This window comes from Eurosta solidaginis, chromosome 2, assembly GCF_040869045.1.
Source record: "Eurosta solidaginis isolate ZX-2024a chromosome 2, ASM4086904v1, whole genome shotgun sequence".
NCBI classification, from domain to species: Eukaryota; Metazoa; Arthropoda; class Insecta; order Diptera; family Tephritidae; genus Eurosta; species Eurosta solidaginis.
This window is the reverse complement of record NC_090320.1, coordinates 57,313,434-57,334,391: the sequence shown is the minus strand read 5'-3', so window position 1 is coordinate 57,334,391 and position 20,958 is coordinate 57,313,434. Positions and strand designations below refer to the sequence as shown.

The 20,958-nt window shown below is 37.0% G+C and overlaps 3 protein-coding genes across 3 annotated transcripts in view; 2 read left to right on the top strand and 1 right to left on the bottom strand.

The window, feature by feature from the left end:
- Window positions 1-22: 22 nt before the first annotated feature.
- Mdh1 (malate dehydrogenase 1) lies at window positions 23-13,141 on the top strand. The gene is made up of 2 exons (XM_067765450.1): window positions 23-162; window positions 11,668-13,141. Exons 1-2 carry the CDS (start codon window positions 160-162, stop codon window positions 12,664-12,666), a joined length of 1,002 nt encoding a protein of 333 aa, XP_067621551.1. The 5' UTR covers window positions 23-159; the 3' UTR covers window positions 12,667-13,141.
- The window catches only part of REPTOR-BP (REPTOR-binding partner), a 72,812-nt gene continuing 51,878 nt past the window's right edge, over window positions 25-20,958 (top strand). The window contains exon 1 of the mRNA XM_067765453.1: window positions 25-162. Coding sequence (XP_067621554.1) covers window positions 160-162 — 3 coding nt within the window. The 5' untranslated portion in view covers window positions 25-159. The remainder of the gene's footprint in view (window positions 163-20,958) is intronic.
- Window positions 18,306-19,830, bottom strand: LOC137242141 (ubiquitin thioesterase otubain-like). Its single transcript, XM_067769506.1, has 3 exons — window positions 19,632-19,830; window positions 19,177-19,476; window positions 18,306-19,109 (listed from the first exon to the last, which is right to left on the bottom strand). The coding sequence occupies exons 1-3, from the start codon at window positions 19,707-19,709 to the stop codon at window positions 18,702-18,704; spliced, it is 786 nt and encodes a 261-aa protein (XP_067625607.1). The 5' UTR covers window positions 19,710-19,830; the 3' UTR covers window positions 18,306-18,701.

Genomic DNA, 20,958 nt, shown 5'->3' with positions numbered 1-20,958 from the left:
TGAAGCAAAATTTTTATTAACCATTTCCCATCCATTTGTGTGTTTCGATTTCGTGGGAGTCTCGCGAATTTTCATTGCTGAGTGAACTTTGACTTTAATTTTATTTTCAACGATTTATTCTGTGTATACTTACATACATATCTAATCAACAACAGAGAAATGGTAAGTTTGATAAACGTGCATCAACCTTAGCGAAAAATGGAATTCCATTCATAGCCTACGTTGGCATAATTGTTTTTACATAAGAACTGTGTTGCTATCAGTCGCAGAAAAAAAGCAAATACTATTTAACATTCATTTGACCTTTTGTTATATGTGTATTGTATTGGGGTGGAAATATTTGGATAATATTGGTGAAATGCGTCAAAGAAACATAAATATGCTTTCCGCTCACCTACAAATTTATGATATATAAGGACATAAACAATCATGAACTTGAAATTGGATTCCAATAAAATTGGCAAAGTGCCGTATTGCCTCAGAGCACCTGATTGCAGGGTTTGCGTTCTAAATTGTATACGACTAATCAACACTCACCCCCGGGCTACACCGTGTGATTGATAATATTTTGGCGTGTGTGAGTATGGTATATACATATGCACATCTCAATAAGTGCAACTTATCTACATACGAAGATTATGACCCTGAAAACTTGATAAGTCCGCTTGCTCATACATAGCAGAGTATATCAATTATCTATGTGCCTAATTGGGTGCAACACAACAAAACCACCGGCCGGTGTTAAATTTACAAGAGGGCCGCAGATAGACAGAAAAGTCGACTCCACTCGATAGTCGTGTTATCGTGCAGCTATCGATTCCGTTATCAAAAATACAGAGACCCAAATTGGTTTGCCTTTTATAATAAAAGTGTTTAAAAAAACGTTATGGCTTTTATAATAAGTGTTTAAAAAAACGTATTTCCGGGCTTTTTAGTCCGAAAGAAATGAAATACGGATTTTTTTATAAGTCCGAAAATAAAAGTTGAGTCCGGAATTTTTTTAAGAATAGAATAAAAGTCCGATACTATGGAACGGCTCATCCAAATGAAACAAGCTTATTTTTTCATACAGAATCCTTGGTTTTTCGATAACAATTTTCTAGTACTAGTATCAAACATTTTGAAGTATTCCTACAGGTCTCAAATCCAGATATTTAGGAGAATCGGTTGGTAAAAAGTTAGTTTCTTTTGGATGCGCCGTTCCCTAGTTATATGGCCGGACTTTTATTCGTCCTTAAAACATAAAAGTCCGGACATAACTTTCTTTAGGTCCCATAAAATAAAAGTCTGGATTTTACTTTTATTTGTGGAGTTTTTTGAAGAGTCCGAAAATTAAAGGATCATGATTCGTCATGAAAATGCTATGGGGCTCCACGCAATCTCATCAACATTTACCTAGGAAAATTTTTTGACACGGACTTTTTCGACTAAAAGAAAAACTAATAAAGTGGGTCCACTCAAAAGTGTATTGGCATGTTATCGAAAAGTTATCTATTTGCTATCCAAGTTTGTTATCGCCAGGTTATCGTTTTGTTACTGCCCACTCATCGCTTTGTTATGATACAGATTCCTATAAAACTTTAATATAAAATCGATGACAAATGTATTACCCTTCTATCATGATGGAATTATAGAAGGTGGCGCATTGCGCATGTAAGCATTAGTTCAGCTGTTTTTTTATGGGCAATTTTTACGTCATTTTCCTTCAGCTCTTGTTTTTTTCTCTCTTTCTTTCATTCGCTGAAGCAGTCATGTGTGACGTAGATGCGCAGAACGAAGCAATTTTGAACTCGTGAATGCACAATCTTCTTTGTGTGATTTGTGCCCTTCTATGAAAAGCCGATAAGAAACCAATAAGAAGTCGATGACTTGACAATAACAAGCCGACTACAAACCGATAAGTCGACGATAATAATTCGTTTTCGATAATAAGCCGATTATAAAACCATAGGTTTATTTATTTATTATTATTACGGCTGTTTAGGCCTAAAACTTAAAATACTAAATACAATTCATTATTATTACAATCACTTAGTTCCATTGAATATGCTGTGGGTTTTACCAATAAGAAGCCGGCGAAGCTCACCCAAAAAGACCGCAACTATTTGTTTCTGGTAAAGTTACCTCTATTGTGGGTTGACTTCAACCCCTGGGCGAGCTCTAGTTTACTAAAAAAATTTGCTTTCGACCGACTACTTGGTACTCACGATATGCTTTTGAGATTGCACATTTCTCAAACCTTATACATATGCCCTACATAATCTATAGATGATCCCCAGCGGGTTAGGGGGTCAGAATATACCCGGGGTAGGTATGCCTGTCGTAAGAGGCGACTAAAATACAAGATTCAAGGGGCTGTGTAGCGCAACCCTTCACGTTGCCAGCGCAATATATAGCTTCTCCAAACCCAATTGTCAACCTCACCTATCCGCGGCGAATCCTGTTTCACTAACCGACGAGGCTCTGGCGACCCCAAGCTCCTCATGGAACTTGGGGGTGGGGAGGGAAGGATGGCCTGAAGGTTTAATGTGGCCATATAAATCGTTCCCGATATGGTCGGGCTAGCACCTTAATGGTGCTGTGTTACCGGAGCGTACCGGATCCGTATCCAGCAAAGGACCATCACATCGATAACACTCCCCAAAGCCTTCGGGGAGTAAGTATCGCTACAACAACAACATGATCCGAGCAATCTGCGAAAACTGTTGTTAGAATCCAACAGGCACTGATTTCCTTGAGAATCTTAAGGTAAATATGGAACAGCTGTATAGAATAACTTTACGTCTCTTGGGCTGTGAAAGAAATAAGAGCGCTTTAAAACTGCATAAACAAATCTACCAAAGTATACGTTTTGCATATGTGACCGGTGTGGGGTTCTTATTATTTTTATTTAACTTTGTATTTATGTTGCTTTGAACGTTGTAATTTTAAAATGTTTTATCAATATTTTAAGTTTCAATATTGATTTTTCAATTTTCAAAAATTTTCGTTGTTGTGACAAATAAAAGAATTTGACGCATACTTTTGGGTGTTTTAAAAAATATAATTTAAAGTTTTAATACAAAATCAAAACGTAGTATTCAATTATTTTATTTTCATTTTTGATTTACATATTTCAAAAATTTTCAGTGAGATAAGTAATTTCAAAATAAAAATATGTTCGCGTTTTTGTAATCGTTATTTTAAATAATAAAGATTGTTTATAATTAAACTTTTATATGTGGTTGTCTTTAACCACAACCCGGTCTATGAAAAGGTGGCTTATGACTCAAAAAAGAAATTGCGAGAAATAGCTGTTAACAGCTGTTTTTTTTTTTTTTAGTCGTAAGCCACCTTTTCATAGACATATTATAAAATAACTAAAATTTTTGGCTTAATATTGTAAAAGCCGACGTCACTTGATACCATGTGTTCCAAAAATAATCCAAAAATTTTAGTATCTTTTATAAAAATCTTAAAATTGTGAGTCATCAAATGATACGTATTTATAAGTATTTATGCCAAGTTGATCAGGATGAATTGATTTAGCCATATCCATCCATATCTTTGACCGCAAACTAGTTCTCAATTTTTAAGAAGTTTGGTAAGTGGGTATTTTGTCTATTTGAAATATAAAAATATTTTGTCTTATAAAGTATTCTGTCGAATTTCTCATAAAAACTCTCAGAAAGATAAGCTAAGCAAGATAGTAAGCATTTGTACACTATGGGGACAAGTTTCGCGTAGCCGCGAGTACATTCATACATATTTATTTACATAAACATTAAAAACGTGCCTATGCTAGAAAAGAATGTAAATATTTGTGATAACACTTTAAATAACGGATGAACAAATACATTTTTTCTTTGCTTAATTATTTCTTCAAAATCTACTTCCTAATGTTTTTTTTGTTTCCTATGTAAATATATTAGATTTGTATAAAGATACTCAATAACGTTGTACATATTAACTGTATAGTAATTCTTATCAACTTTTTATAGAAAAAAACAGAATGTCCCACGTTTTATTACAAACTAGCAAACCCGGCATGACGTTGTAGCATATTAACTTTATAGTAATTCTTATCAACTTCTTATAGAAAAAAAAAATAATGTCCCACGTTTTATTACAAACTAGCAAACCTGGCAGACGTTGTTCTGCCCTGAATTTGGTCTAACTGCATACATTTTAATAAGCTTTTTCCGTCTAACTCTGCTCTCCCCCCTCTACACTTTTTCCTAATCCTTTTATTCACTCCTCCCTCCGTCTTTTTCGCTTCATCTATCTCCATCTTCGTCTCATTTTATCTCTTCCTCAGTCTCCTTCTATCTTTTCTCTTCTCGCAAGTTCTTATTCCTTTTCATCCCTTATTTCCAGTCCCAGAGGTGGTATGTATTTTGTTCCAGTCCCCTTCCTATTCCCAGTCCCACTCCGAGTCTCAGTCACTTCCCGCAAAAAAGGATCGTAAATACTAATATAGGCAAATTTATATACCAAATTTCAGGCAAATCGAATAGGACGAATGAATAGGTATGTGGGTGTTATTAATTCATGTCTTTATTTCGGCTTCGCATGCATATTTATCAGTTTTGCCAGGTTGATGCGACTAAATCGATTATCACAATGAAAATTAGTTTAAAGCTCTCAGCAACAGCTTTCATTTGATATCCATAACACACACATTCTAGGGGTATCGGGGTCCACGTTTTGGCCTATATCTCGAGACCCTAGTCACCCAGCGGTGTAAAACTTACTCTGTACTAAAGCACACATCAACATCTTCAAGTTGATACCCATAATGCAGTGATCCACGTTTTGGCTTATATCTCGAGACCCTAGTCACCCAGCGGCGTAAAACTTGCTCTGTACTAAAGCACACATCAACATCTTCAATTTGATACCTTTGTCGCAAAAATTGTTGTTGTTTTGTTCCCTTTACATGGTATTTCATACACTATGTTGCTTTGTTGGTGTATCTCTATTGGGCTTTTTGTTTTTGTGAAACAAGTAGCCAAAGTGCAATTTGATATGTATGCTAGTGTTGTGTTAGGTGTATTTATAATGTCGTGTGCTAAGTTTTCTGTGAACCTAGGAATGTATGTGACGCTAAAGTATTGCTTTGTCGGGTTATTATTATCTATATTTGGTGTTTTTAGTGTTGTTTCTTATGCTGATTTGTTTTTGTTCAATTAAACTATTTATTAAATAGTCGGGGTAATTGTTTGTTTGAAGTGTCTTTTTAATTTTCCTTACGTTGGCGTCATGATACTGTTGATGGCTAATTGATAATACTTTATGTATAAAGTTTTTCGACGTATTTATTTTGTATTTTAAAGGCTGCGATGACAAAAAGTTTATGAGGCGCCCAGAAGCAGTTGGTTTTGAATACCAATCTAACGTTATGTTGTTGACTCTATATACGCGTGTATCTAAAAACGGGATGCTATTATTTTCTTCGTTTCCGATGGTGAATTTTTTTCTCGTATGATATTTATTGAGTGTATCTAAAATAATATTCGCCTCTGCTCTTTTTATTATTGCAAAAATGTCATCCACATATTTCACTATGAATTTAATATTAATATTGCGTTGTTCTTGTAATTCCATGAAGGAGTTGATAAGTACATCGTCCATGACTATATCGGCTATAGTTGGGGAAAGGGGGTTGCCCATGGGCATTCCATATGTTTGGGTGTATGTTTTGTTGTTGTATGTAAAATATATATTGTCTTGGAGACAGAAGTCCAGAATGTTGCGGAACTTACTTTTCGGTATGCTTGTACTTTTTGCAATTTCTTGCCATTTACGCATTATAACTTTCGAAGCTAAGTTGGTAGGTATGTTAGTGAATAGGGAGACGACATCAAACGACACTAACATTTCTTCATCACATATATTTGTATTGTTTAATCTCTCTTTAAATTCTAAAGAATTCTTTATGTTGTAATCAGTCGAAATTAAAGTTTTGAGAATATTTCCTACATGTTTGGACAAATTGTAACATGGAAAATTGGTGCACGATACAATAAGCTGCAAAGGACTATCAAGCTTATGAATTTTCGGCAATCCATACAGACGTGGGGCGGTTGCTGCTATACTGTTCAATTGATATTTTTCTCTTAAATTGATATATTTGTGTTTGTAGAGTTCGTTTACCATGTTGTTGTTTTTCCTCTGTAATGTGTTAGTAGGATCGGCTCTTATTACTTTGTAAGTGTTCTTATCTCCTAGTAGTTTGTCCATTTTCAGTTTGTAATCCGATTTGTATAGAACGACGGTTTTGTTACCCTTGTCCGCGTCTGTCACGACTATGTCTTCTTTGTATTTTCTTAAAAAAGCCTTCGTTTTTTTGTATGTTTTGTATGAACTTTTCCCCGGGATTATGTTTGATGTTGCGTTTAAACTGCGTTATTCTACTGCACAATTTGTTCCTTGCTACCTCTTTTTCATTTTCTGATTCTAATGTCTCAAAAACTTGTTCCATCTCGGCTATCGTGTGTATGGCTGAAAAATTGTCCTTGGTTGTTGGTACAGTGACTTTTTTCCTAAAGACAACAACCACTTAACATCTTCGGGAAATTCTATATCTGTAGTATTAACAAACCATTCGCTATTAATATTGATTCCTAACTTTTGTATTTGTTCCTGCTTGAGTCTCCCTATTTTGGAGGACAGTGTCTTCTCTTTCTGCTTGCTTATCTTTTTGCTAAGGATGTTTTGTTTTGCGATGACTGCATCGAATTCATCCTTGCTGAGGGTCTTACGTATTTGTTGTTGCGCTTTTTTTTACAAATCGCTTGGCTGAGATTTTCATTTGTTAATTTAACTTAAGCTGTTATGCCAATATTTTTCAGCCAGCTTATTTTCAAATAGGTAATTTTTCCAAAGGCAAAATAAATTACAGAGTTATACAGTCTTAAAAAGTCAGCTATGTTGAGGCGGACAGCATAGCAAAAGGTATGGTGAATTCATCGTACAGCCGTCCCACAATTTCCACAAAGCTTTAGAACTCTACAATGTACCATCTTATATTTAGAGAGTCTTTGCTTCTATTCCTTTTTACCAGCTATATTTATTCAGTGTTGCGCCATCTGTTGCAAATCACTGATAATGCTGGATTTGTTTATTGTCAATTACTTTGTTTTGACATTCCCAAGTGCTCATGGTTTATTATACCTTTCATGAACATGAAATGGTATATTAACTTTGGTCCGATGTTTGTAACGTTGAGAAATATAGAAGATAGACTCACCATTAGTATACCGAATTGATCAGGGTGACGAACTGGTTGATATAGCCATGTCCGTCTGTTCGTCCGTCTGTCTGTTTGAACGCAAACTAGTCCCTCAAATTTCGAGATATCTAAATGAAATTTGGCACAAGGATGTATTTTTGTATTATATTAGACATTTGTCGGATCCGGTAGGATCGGACCACTATAACATATACCTCCCATACAACCGATCGTTCAGATAGAAAGATTTTTGGCAATTTCTCCTTAATTTCCAATATAAAAACGTTAAACTTGGTGATATTTATTCTAATATATCATAGAAGATTTCATGAAAAAATCATTTCGATCGGAGCTATATGTATATAATATATATCCCATACAACCGATCGTTCAGATAGAAAGATTTTTAGATAGATATAGACTTCCATATATCAAAATTATCAGGATCGAAAAAAAAGTTGATTGAGCCATGTCCATCCGTCCGTCCGTTCGTCCGTTAACACGATAACTTGAGTAAATTTTGAGGTATCTTGATGAAATTTGGTATGTAGGTTCCTGAGCATTCATCTCAGATCGCTATTTAAAATGAACGATATCGGAAAATAACCACGCCCACTTTTTCGATATCGAAAATTTCGAAAAACCGAAAAAGTGCGATAATTCATTACCAAAGACGGATAAAGCGATGAAACTTGGTAGGTGCGTTGAACTTATGACGCAGAATAGAAAATGAGTAAAATTTTGGACAATGGGCGTGGCACCGCCCACTTTTAAAAGAAGGTAATTTACAAGTTTTGCAAGCTGTAATTTAGCCGTCGTTGAAGATATCATGATGAAATTTGGCAGGAACGTTACTCTTATTACTATATGTATGTTAATAAAAACTAGCAAAATAGGAGAACGAACACGTCCACTTTAAAAAAAAATTTTTTTAAGTCAAATTTTAACAAAAAATGTAATATCTTTACAGTATATAAGTAAATAATGTCAACATTCAACTCCAGTAATGATATGGTGTAACAAAATACAAAAATAAAAGAAAATTTCAAAATGGGCGCGGCTCCGCCCTTTGTCATTTAATTCGTCTAGAATACTTCTAATGCCATAAGTCGAACAAAAATTGACCAATCCTTGTGAAATTTGGTAGTGTGACGATAACTGTTTTCTGTGAAAATGGGCGAAATCGGTTGAAGCCACGCCCAGTTTTTATACACAGTCGACCGCCTGTTCTTCCGCTTGGCCGTTAACATGATAACCTGAGCAAAAATCGATATATCTTTACTAAACTTAGTTCACATACTTATCTCAACTCACTTTATCTTGGTATAAAAAATGGCCGAAATCGGACTATGACCACGCCCACTTTTTCGATATCGAAAATTACGAAAAATGAAAAAAATGCCATAATTCTATACCAAATATGAAAAAATGGATGAAACGTGGTAATTGGATTGGTTTATTGACGCAAAATATAACTTTAAAAAAAATTTGTAAAATGGGTGTGACACCTACCATATTAAGTAGAAGAAAATGAAAAAGTTCTGCAGGGCGAAATAAAAAACCCTTGAAATCTTGGCAGGAATACTGTTCGTGGTATTACATATATAAATAAATTAGCGGTACCCGACAGATGATGTTCTGGGTCACCCTGGTCCACATTTTGGTCGATATCTCGAAAACGCCTTCATATATACAACTAAGGGCCACTCCCTTTTAAAACCCTCATTAATACCTTTAATTTGATACCCATATCGTACAAACATATTCTAGAGTCACCCCTGGTCCACCTTTATGGCTATATCTTGAAAAGGCGACCACCTATAGAACTAAAGCCCACTCCCTTTTAAAAAGACTCACTAACACCTTTCATTTGATACCCATATCGTACAAACAAAGTCTAGAGTCACCCCTGGTCCACCTTTATATCGATATCTCGAAAAGGCGTCCACCTATAGAACTAAGGCTTACTCCCTTTTAAAATACTCATTAACACCTTTCGTTTGATACCCATATTGTACAAACGCATTCTAGAGTGACCCCTGGTCCACCTTTATGGCGATATCTCGAAAAGGCGTCCACCTATAGAACTAAGGCCCACTCCCTTTTAAAATACTCATTAACCCCTTTCGGTTGATACCCATATCGTACAAACAAATTCTAGGGTCACCCCTGGTCCACCTTTGTGGCGATATCTCGAAACGGCGTCCACCTATGGAACTAAGAATCACTCCCTTTTAAAATACTCATTAACACCTTTCATTTGATACCCATATCGTACAAACACATGCATTGATTTCAAAGTTGTAGTGAATTTCTTTTATCATTTCGAATGTGGACTCCCTTTGTAACTAACATGCTATCCAGCGCGCTGGACCTCCGATAAACCTTCCCTTTGTTGATGGCCAAATATCTTCTATGGTACATAAATGATTAGTCTTGTATAGGCATCCTAAAGTACGCCGACTCAATAACTGCAATCATAACAATCCCTCAGAATCGTCAAGAAGTGCCATAAAGAATGTGCCATTTAGCGAAAGGAGTCCCTCTTTGAAGAAGACTAGCACTCAATACGTACGTTTGGTGGTAGAGGCATAATTGAGACTATGATTCGTAACATGACTATCGCCGCCATTTTGTATTCATTGACCTCAATTGCCAAACTAGAAAGATGTTATCTTTTAGTGGTGGGTAATGACACTATTTTTTGAGTGTTAACACAGTAGCACAGGCACACTTTGCAGTGTTAACACATTGTGTTGACACAATTGTGTTATAACTGATTATCGAAAGTCGATATGAGTGTAGGCACAATACCAGAGCACAGTACTGTGCTACTTACCTCTAACGCCACGTTTGACGCCATTTAGAAGAGTAAATCATGGCAACATTTATCTTCTTTCATACTCCAATTTTTCAAAGTCATATCATCTGATCAAGAGGATAGTAAGTGCCCCTGTGGACACCATTTTTTTATGAAAAAATCAAAATAAAATAAAAATTATGAGAGCGTAGTGAGAATTTTAAGATCTTGTCATTATCCTCTCACCGGTTTTATCTTGTAATATTTGTATCATGTGTATAAATATGTTTTGAGTGAAGTGTCATTGGAAAGCAATACAATCAACACACAAGCACAATGGACTATGTATGTATGTGCACTTACGATCTGAGTGTCATTCTCTGTGCTATAGAGCGTGTTACTGTGTTATGAGCATTTACCAGTTTGAGCGGCATTGCACAGTCAGCTTTGTCACTGTGTTATAAATTAATCGATGTGTGCGTGTGCGTGCCGCACATTACTGACTGTTAACACAATAACACAGCACAGTGCTGTGTTACTCAGCCTTATTATCTTTGCAAGTCGTAACTCCAAAAAATAAAAATAAATTAAGGTAGTTCGTTTAGTTTAGTAAAATTCTTTAGTGCTGTATTTGTGTATTGTACCGAAGCACGGAGGCGTTTGAGTAATTTTTGAATAGAGAGGTTCCCCAAAAATTTACAAAAAATGGGTACCGTTTCTTGAGTTTCATAAAAAAATTAACCGCAATTTGTTTGCTGCTTGGCGGCCGCCGTTGTTGTTGTTGTAGCGATAAGGTTACTCCCCGAAGGCTTTGGGGAGTGTTATCGATGTGATGGTCCTTTGCCGGATACATATCCGGTACGCACCGTTAACACAGCACCATTAAGGTGCTAGTCCGACCATCTCGGGAACGATTTATATGGCCACGTTAAACCTTCAGGCCATTCCTCCCTCTCCACCTCCAAGTTCCATGAGGAGCTTGGGGTCGCCAAAGGCTCGTCTGTTAGAGAAACAGGATTCGCCGCGGATAGGTGAGGTTGACAATTGGGTTTGGAGAAGCTGTATATTGCGCTGGCAACCTGAAATGCTTGCGCTACACAACCCCTTGAATATGGTATTTTAGTCGCCTCTTACGACAGGCATACCTACCGCGTGTATATTCTAACCCCCTAACCCGCTGGGGGTAAATGTTACATATGTTAGTGAAGACCGCCGTGTGTGGTGGTAGCGTAATCCGTATACCCCACCGAAGATCCTGGCTTCAATTCGCGGGCAAAGCAACATCAAACATTTAGAAACAAGTATATTAAATTAGAAAAAAGTGTTTCTAAGCGAGGTCGCCCCTGGGCAGTGATTTGGCAAAGCCCCCGAGTGTATTTCTGCCATTAAAAGATGCTCAGTCAAAACTCATCTGCCTTGCAGATATCGTGCGAAGTCGGCGAAAAACTCCTATGCAAAATTAAAAGGAGCCCGACACAAACTGGAAAAGAAGCTCGGCCTAAATCTCTTTTCGGAGGTATATCGCTCCTTGAATTTATTTTTTATCTATCACTGTTTCATAATTACGGTTTTAAAAACGACTCTCTCTCTAAACATATGCAATACATACAAATTTATGAGCATTACTACAACCATGATCCTTTTTCATTCACAGGCTGAACCAATACGTGTCGTCGTAACTGGCGCTGCCGGTCAGATTGCTTACTCGCTGCTCTACATGATCGCACGCGGCGAAGTATTCGGCAAAGACCAACCCATTATTTTGCATTTACTCGATATTCCACCAATGATGGGTGTACTTGAAGGTGTCGTCATGGAACTGGCCGATTGCGCTTTACCACTCGTACGTCAAGTTATACCAACAGCTGATCCAGCTGTAGGCTTTAAAGATGTAGCTGCCGCATTTTTGGTTGGTGCTATGCCACGCAAGGAGGGTATGGAGCGTAAAGATCTACTCTCAGCCAACGTGAAAATCTTCAAAGTACAAGGTCAGGCCATCGAGCAGAATGCACGCAAGGATGTTAAGGTCTTAGTTGTGGGCAATCCAGCTAACACCAATGCACTCGTGTGCTCACGCTATGCACCATCGATACCACGTGAAAATTTCACAGCCATGACACGTTTAGATCAAAATCGTGCTACTGCACAAATTGCTGCCAAATTAGGTGTACCAATTAATGCTGTAAAGAATATTGTTATCTGGGGTAATCACTCGTCCACACAATTTCCTGATGCTAGCAATGGTGTAGTCGCAATAGATGGCAGCAGCAAACGCGTCTGGGATGCTATCAATGATCCTGCTTACCTACAGGGTCAATTTGTTGAGACCGTTCAAAAACGAGGTGCTGCTGTAATTGCTGCACGTAAAATGTCATCGGCAATGTCGGCTGCTAAAGCAGCTTGTGATCATATGCATGATTGGTGGAATGGTACAGCCGCCGGTCAGTTTGTGTCGATGGGTGTAATTTCGGATGGCAGTTATGGTGCACCCAAGGATGTAGTATTCTCGTTCCCGGTTGAGATTAGTAATGGTAAATGGAAAATTGTGCAAGGTTTGCAATTAGATGATTTCGCCAAATCGAAATTGGCTATTACTGGCAAGGAACTTCAGGAGGAGAAAGGCGAAGCAATGGCTGTGTGTTCTGCAGATTGACTAGCTTCGGATTCTAAGCTGTAAACCTCTCACCTGCGGCTTAGCATATGTGTTAAAAAGAAAGTTAATAAGAACATAAAAGCCAAATCCCACCCCGATATTAATGTTAAATAAAACAAAATAGAAAATTTAAGTAAAAATTGTTTTTCGTTGTAATACAAGTTATGGTTTATAAGAAGGATTTTCAAAATGTAATATTAGAAGGATTTTTAAAATAGTATTTTAAAAGGATTTTCAAAATAGTTGATGTATGTATAGTTGAAATACAGGGTATATTTACACATGTAATAGATCATAATGATTTAGAAAACGTTATTTGTATAGTTTTTATGTACTTTACAAATGTCTGTAATGAAATTAGACTAACACAATACGTTATTTGTTTTTATTATATACACATATGTATACGTTATTAAGAAGCTGAAGTAGAAGAAATATATATACTATATGTCAGGGGTGTTTAATACAGGAGAAACATTATTGTAATTTTAATAGTTACTGACAAAGCAATCTGGTCTTATGAATTGCGAAAAGAAAATAAAAACAAGTAAGGACGGGACTGTCTTCGGCTGTGCCGAAGAATACATACCTTTCATGAATGGGGCTGAACAATAACACAGGTCTGCGACCAAAAAACTGCATAGGAATTTTTTACATATTCTTACAGCTTTTGACCTCCTAAAAACAGAAGAAATATTCAAATTATTATATCACATAAGTTTTTATGTATATTGCAGTATCTCTGTTCATTGGTAATAAATATATAAAGGGAGTTTTCACTGGCCCCGACATAAGAAAACTTTTAACGGACCCTTCATTTGTGGAAACTATGAATGAGAAGGAAAAGAAGCTTGGGTATCGTTCAAGGACGTAGTGCGAAAGTTATACTAAGGATCTTAACTATAAAAACATTGTGCAACGGATGCTAGCAGCCTACGGAGCTCAAGGCTCCAAGATGAGCTTGAAGGTCCATTTTTTACACTCTCACATAGACTATTTTCCTGAACACCTGGGAGCTTACAGTGAAGAGCAGGGGGAGCCATTTCACCAGGATGTTCGTGATATCGAGAGAAGGTACCGAGGGCGATGGGATATCACTATGCTTGCTGACTACTGTTGGCTGCTTAAGCGAGAAACTGAAGATGGAAATCGGAAAAGGACTCTTCAAAGTATCAATGAAAAGAAGAAGAGGTTTCATAAAGAACATGAATAAGTATATGTATCAAAATAATGTTTCGTTTGCTATAAAAAAATATTTATTGTTTGAAAATTTTGAATAAAGGACTGCTTTAACCAATTTTTTGTGTTTGAATTTGCAACAAATCCTTATGTGATAGAAAAAAATGGCCATCACTTTTGAAATCAGCGCACCTTAAAACATATAATTCAGTAAAAATATCTCATGCAGCTGACAAAAAAGTTTTATCTGAACGATCGGTTGTATGAGATATATACTATATTTACCACCGATCTCTATGATTTTTTCAGACAACAATATATGCTATATACGTAAGCAATTGATGAAATTTTAAACCTCTAGCTCTTAAAATGGGGCAGTAATTACGAAAAGTTTCTTATCTGAACAATCGGTTGTGGGGGATATATACTATATATAGACCGATCTCATCCATTTTTTCAGACAACAATATACGAAAGCATATGGTGATGTTTGAAGCTTCAATCTGATAAATTGAGGATATATGCTATAGTGGTCCGATCCGGCCGGTTCCGACAAATGTCTAATCGGACACCTAAATACTCCCGCTCATCAAAAATTTTATAAAGATATCTCAAAAGTTGAGGGACTAGTTTGCAACAGACAGACGGACATAGCTAAATCAACTCAGCTCTTCATCCTAATTATTTCGGTATACTTAATGGTGAGTCTATCTATTTTCCTTTAAGCACTTAAAATTTTGAGATTCGTGCCGAAGTTAATATACCATTTCATTTTCATGAAAGGTATAAAAACATAAACACACACAAAGCAAAGAACGTAGAGAAGATTGAACTAACGTATTACTATGTGCCATGCCATTCACCAAATGGTGAATTCACTACTCGCAGAGTGACAGCATAATGGTACGATGTTGACTCGTTGTTGTTGTTGTAGCGATAAGGACACTCTCCGAAGGCCTTGGGGAGTGTTATCGATGTTGTTGGTCCTTTGCCGGATGCAGATCCGGTACGTTCCGGTAACAAGCACAGTAAAGGTACTAGCCCGACCATCTCGGGCATGATTTGGTATGACCACATGCAACCTCCTAGGCCATGCCGCCCTCCCACCCCCTCGATCCATCAAGAGTTCTGCGTCGCCAGAGCCTCGGCTGTGCGAACGCTCGTTGTGTTGCTGAGACTTGTTAGTTTGTTGTGTTGCTATTAAGTGTTGTGATTGCTAGTCGTGTTGCTGAGACTTGTTGGTTTATCGTGTTGCTAGGGCCTTTTGTGACTGGCTGTTGTGTTAAAGCTGTGTTGAATATGTTGTGGGGTCGTTTTGTGTGGGCCAAATTAATGGTGTTTTATTTGGTCCTCACAGGTGGTAGGGACTAAGAGTCTGTTTCCCTGACCTACACGATTGCTACCGGAAAAGAGGCGAGGAAGACAGGGGATGGTGATCGGCATTGCTACCGACTCTACTACGGAGATTGTAGTTTTGAGTGGGAGCGGCCATATGACCTGGTGGCGCCTTAGGGCGCCAGCAGCAGCGGGTCCTGTTGTGTCTGGCTGAGCAGCAGAGTTGCTGGAAGGTGGTGGGGGCGCTGAGGCGTAGATTACACGACGCCCTTGGGCGTGAACAGCAAGGAGCCACAAAATATTTATAAAAGTTACGCGGAAGTCGGGTTTTGGGATCTAGCCCAGAACAACCTGTCCGATGCAACCATTCCTTGCACGTAACACACTGACAAGAGTATGACCGTCCTAAAACCACTTCTCACGACCGGGGTCAGGAGAAGGACCCGGATTAGGTTCGATACCTTCCCGGAGCAGGAGGGTATGGTGCAGTCCCGCTGCAAGGAGCTGCTGGGAGGATGACAATTTGTGGGAGGGACGCACCAAATTAAATGGGGTTACAAGAGTGTTGTTGTTGTTGTAGCAGTGCTACATGAGTGTCTTTATCGTTAATAAAAGAACAACATTCAGCTTGCGGATAAGCAAGACTTTTATCTATTACAATATCCAGATAAAAGTTGGGCTAGAGTGACAGGCGTTTCCATTGGAAGTCTGATTTCCGCTACTCGAAGAAATGAACACTGAAAACGGCATTTACCGGGCTTACGAATTGCCTTCTTAACACTTCTTGACCACTCCAAAGCTTTCGATTCTGTAGACCACACTCTGCTCTGTAGGAAGCTGGAAAACCTATTTAACTTCTCTGGTCATGCAGTTGCCCTTATAAGATCATATCTTGGCGATAGGACTCAAGCAGTATGTATAGATGGTGAAAAGTCTGACTTCCTTCATGTCTTAAGAGGCGTCCCTCAAGGCTCTATCCTGGGTCCTCTGTTATTTGTTCTGTACATCAATGACTTACCCGATGTCCTTAAGTATTGTAATGTTCATATCTACGCTGATGATGTGCAGTTATTTACGTGTTGTCCTCGTGATCAAACTAGCTTGTGCATAAGTAACTTAAACCACGATTTGAATCAAATATTTTCATGGGCTGCTATGAATGGCTTATGTATAAACCCGAATAAGTCAAAATGTATTGTTATTCATAGAAGGTCTTTTCCCACTAATGATTTAGAGAATGTAGTGTTCGACAATTCCGTTATAGAATACGTAGATACGGCGAAAAACTTAGGTGTAATTTTTAACAAAACATTGACATGGAAAGACCATATTTTTAGAACGGTTGGGAAAGTGTATGGAATGCTTCGTACACTATGGTTAACACAGTATTTCACGCCTTTGCACATACGACTACTTCTGGCTAAAGCGTACTTAATACCTACGCTACTCCATGGTTGTGTGATTTACTCAAACTGTGACTATCTGTGCAAGAACAAACTAAATGTTGTTTACAACAACATTGCTAGATATGTTTATGGGTTGAAAAGATTTGACCACGTATCTCAACATGCTGAAAGGTTGCTAAACATTTCTTTCGAAAATCTTTTAAAAGTCAAAACACTTTCCTTCCTCCATAAATTGATACACACGAAGGAACCTGACTATCTATATCGTAAGCTTATTTTTCTGCAATCATCAAGATCGGTGCTTCTTCTTAAGCACATCAGATACCGCTCGCTAACCTCTGAGCGCCAATTCTTTGTTACTGCAATACGTCTTTGGAACTCGCTACCTACTAGTCTTCGACTCTTAAGTAATGCTCTGCACTTCAGAAAAGAGCTAACATCATTTTTTAACGACTCTTAAACTGGATCTCAAATTGTTGTTGTTAAAATGTTCATTTCTAAGTCCTTTTCCTTTCTCTGTGTCTTCTTTCTTTGTTTGTTAAATACTATTCAATCTATAACCAGCCAAAGGTTATCATCACTACTGCTGTCTTTTAATATTTATTAACTACTTTTCTTTAGTTTTAAGATTTACATTTACATACATAAATATTTCACTATTGTCCGCTATATTTAATTTAATTTGATTAATCTAATTTATTATTATAAATGTTCAATTTTTATAGCTCATGCTATTCATGACTAGCACTGTTAAATAATTTGTCAAAATTGTTGTGCTAGGAACAAATTTTCAAATAAATACATACATACATACATTTACAGATTTATAAGGTGTATATCTTATTGTGTGAATGATTTTCGGTTGTCATAATAATACCGGAGGCCGTAGCACATGTGCGGCTGGTCATTTGTCTTACAGTTTGTAAGCAGCGTTGCGGCTACATATGCATGGACGGAAAACTACTATCGAGCGTCATGTCCAATATTTTTGAGTATTAGTAGTATGCCATTGGCGTGGATGTTCAACAGTTCTGCCATCTGCCTCTCACCGTTACCATTATATTGCGTTTATATGCAAAAGAGACAAAGATTACTTCTTCAACTTAGTCGATGATAATGCCAAATTACGCGAGGTTACAACTGCAGAGTGGTGAGAACGTTAATCTTTAAGCATGTCTCAAATATAGAAGGTCCCGGGCCCGTTGCCATTAAGCTATCATATGCATAGGAAAATAAGGCGACTCCTTCTGGCGGGATGTGAGGATATGTAGAACCCCCCCCCCCCCCCCCTTTTTTTATGACATAGAGATACACACATCATTCCTGAACTGCACAGTAGCCTGCCAATTAGCCAGGTATTCCTTTTAAGATTGGGGGTAGAGATGATTGGTCTGTCTTCCAGTAACGATCTTAGTCAAGAACCTTTGATTGGTCCACTGCGAGGAGCACTGTCCTCTGCTGGGGTTTTTTGATTTACCCAGCTAATATTTATGGTGGTGTTTGCATTTTTTTGAAGACAGACTTCTTCTGGACAATGTAACAGGTTAAATTATTACTTATACAAAGTCACTCCCGGGATATGTTATGTACATAAGCCCCACACGCGGTGGGTCTAATACAACTACAATATCTCACGCCACTGTATTCAAATGCTTATTAAAGGGCAGTTTTCTTCTGATTATTACTCAAGTTAAAATATGTTTGCCTTTATCAATAATATATGTTTTAAGAACATTTTATTACAGTTTTGTCGGTATACATATATATATAACATATATACGTACGTAATTTATCAACGATGCATTTAGAAAGTTTTTTTTTTGTGAAAACAGAATCATATAAAATATTTTCTTCCGCAATTGAGTTTATACATATAAATTAAAGTTCATTATGAGTTCAATTCGTTTGAATGGGCATGTACATAATGTATGCATAAAAATAGGAATATAAATCAAAGCGGTTACTGATCACTCTAGAGTCTAGACACCGCCATAAGCATACATACATAAACATGCTGTATGTATGATGTATGTATATATAGTACATAATTAGATAAATACAAAAACAAGTATAACTTTGCTGATATACCCATTATCCCTGTGATATTTAAAATGTTCAGTTAGGGTATAGAATATCATAGTGACCAGGTCGATAAATTAGAAAAACTTTGGGTATACTGCCTTCTGGAAAATCATGCGCTTTTACATGTGCATCTCCTCGATCCATATATTCGACCCGCACACCTACACCTAAGGCTGTACATAACGCTATTATATGTATATGGTCGGATTCTTTATACATTGGTTCGACTTCTTGGTGACGAAATTCTTCAATTGTAAAATTTCCTTCAATGAAGTGTTGGTAAAAGTCAGCTTCCTCTTGTAATTTTCCAGAAGTTAGTAATCTTAAATATACAACTACATAATCTGAATAGCCTTGTTCATTGAAAACTTTATGTAGCTCTTGCTGACCCGACTCTATGGTACCGGCGCTTGGATCTACACGCTTAACCACTTCCATGAACTGTAATACAGCAAGAAAATAGTGTGTCTTTTAATTTATGCTTTATCCTGCGTTTAACCATATTTACCGTATCGTGAAAATCTTCTAACGTAAAACTGGGGAAACCTAATTGTACAAGCTTATCTTTTGATTTTTCCGCCAAATCTTTAAAACGCTTATATTCTTCCTTATTAGATATTAAATGTTCCAAATATGCGTAAGCAAATGCCCGAAAAAAGCAATTACCATCTGGTCTGGTGCGTCGCATGAACTTATATTTGCTAGCGAGATCAAGTATTTTCGAAGTGAAGACCTCATCGCCCAGATACTCGGCATTAAGGCAAGCTATCGGCAGTTGCTCGCTTACCAATGGCGTTGTTTCACATATCTACGAAAAAACCAAAATCAAAGAAGATACATTTATTTCAGAATAACTTGATTTGCAGGATGCTGCGCAAGGTGCAAAAGGAGGGAAGATGGTAAGACAATACTTTTTAGACACCAAGGCAATCGCTTAGAAGCCTGGACATTGTGTGTGCTTACTTCTTTTTCAATTTCTCGTTGTTGCTGCATAATCAATTCATCACGATTAGTGCCATCGTTTTGTTCAATCTTTTCCATTTTCTCAATGAAAAAATAAAATTTTGTTTTTAAAATCAATAAGAACACTAGAACAAAAGGCAATTGTACGCGGCCGAAAACTATTGTGAATTTCTGTTTTCTTCTTCACCAACATGCATTGTGAATTCGTACAAGTGAAAAATCTTTGTATTCCTCCATTGCCATATCCATCTGCCAAATAATAGCTGACAGAGGAATGTCTACCGCGAATGGCCAGAGAATGGAAGAGAGGTTTGTTTTTTGCTCGCGGTTATTAAATTGAACTGCCATACATTGCACATTTGTGTCTCAAATCGGCTTTTCTTTTAAATGTGTATACTGAAAATCAGACAACATATATATATTCATTTCTAAAATCTAGTTAACAGATAAAATCTGAGGAGCCAATTAAGCAAACATTGTAAAATATGTAAATAATCCAATGAACCAGTCTACAAAAATTTTTGAAAAACGCTACTGAACAAATAATTTTAGTAATCGAACAGCGATTGAACAGGTGATCGAGGCTGTTTACTATTGTGAACGTTTTTATCAAACATTGGCCACTTCTATTAATTCACATAGCATACAAGTGAAGAATCTTTCTATTCCTCCATTGTCATACCAACCTGTCAAATAATAGCTGACAGCGAGAACGGGGAATATTTTGAATAAGGTGCCCGATTTTCAAACTTTTGTTGATTTGTAGGGGAGAGGGGGTCCTAAAAATCACAAAATCATTGTTTACTATATAGTTTGGCAGCTTAAGTAGAGGTTATGTTGCGAATAGAGTGGAAGGCAGTGGACTAGGCAGTCGAATGTCATATAATGAAGGAATGGTGTTCGGAGATTTTTCAAAGTTAAAAAAAAATGATAAAAGCTTTAATATAAATAAAAATATTGTTTTAATAACAACAAAAATGCCATATATATTCTGTATACATAAATTTGTAAGTATTATCTCACTTGAAAATTTGAATTAAATAATCTAAAGTTTTGTTTTGAAACTGAGTCGAGAACTGTGCGTGTGAATGTGCGAATTTTCACCGATCAGCTGTTAGTTGCGCTACTTGGTAAAATTTACAATGCACAGAATTATCATCCGCAGCTCTAGGAAACTCTTAGTTTATGAAATATAAGCTTTTTAATTTCCAAATTTAGTAAAATTTCAAATTAAGTCCTGCACTTAAAATTCGGGTCGCACATGTCGATAGCGGTATTAAAAGACGCGTATTTGCGTCAAGATTCAGAAACTATATTTTTTATATCG

Bases quoted from the DNA above. Each gene is read 5' to 3' on its own strand.
- LOC137242141 (XM_067769506.1), bottom strand. From the start codon at position 19,709: ATGGAAAAGATTGAACAAAACGATGGCACTAATCGTGATGAATTGATT. The intron at 19,477-19,631 runs GTAAGCACACAC...GTTTTTTCGTAG, and splicing joins AACGAGAAATTGAAAAAGAA to ATATGTGAAACAACGCCATT. The intron at 19,110-19,176 runs GTAAATATGGTT...GCTGTATTACAG, and splicing joins TAGAAGATTTTCACGATACG to TTCATGGAAGTGGTTAAGCG.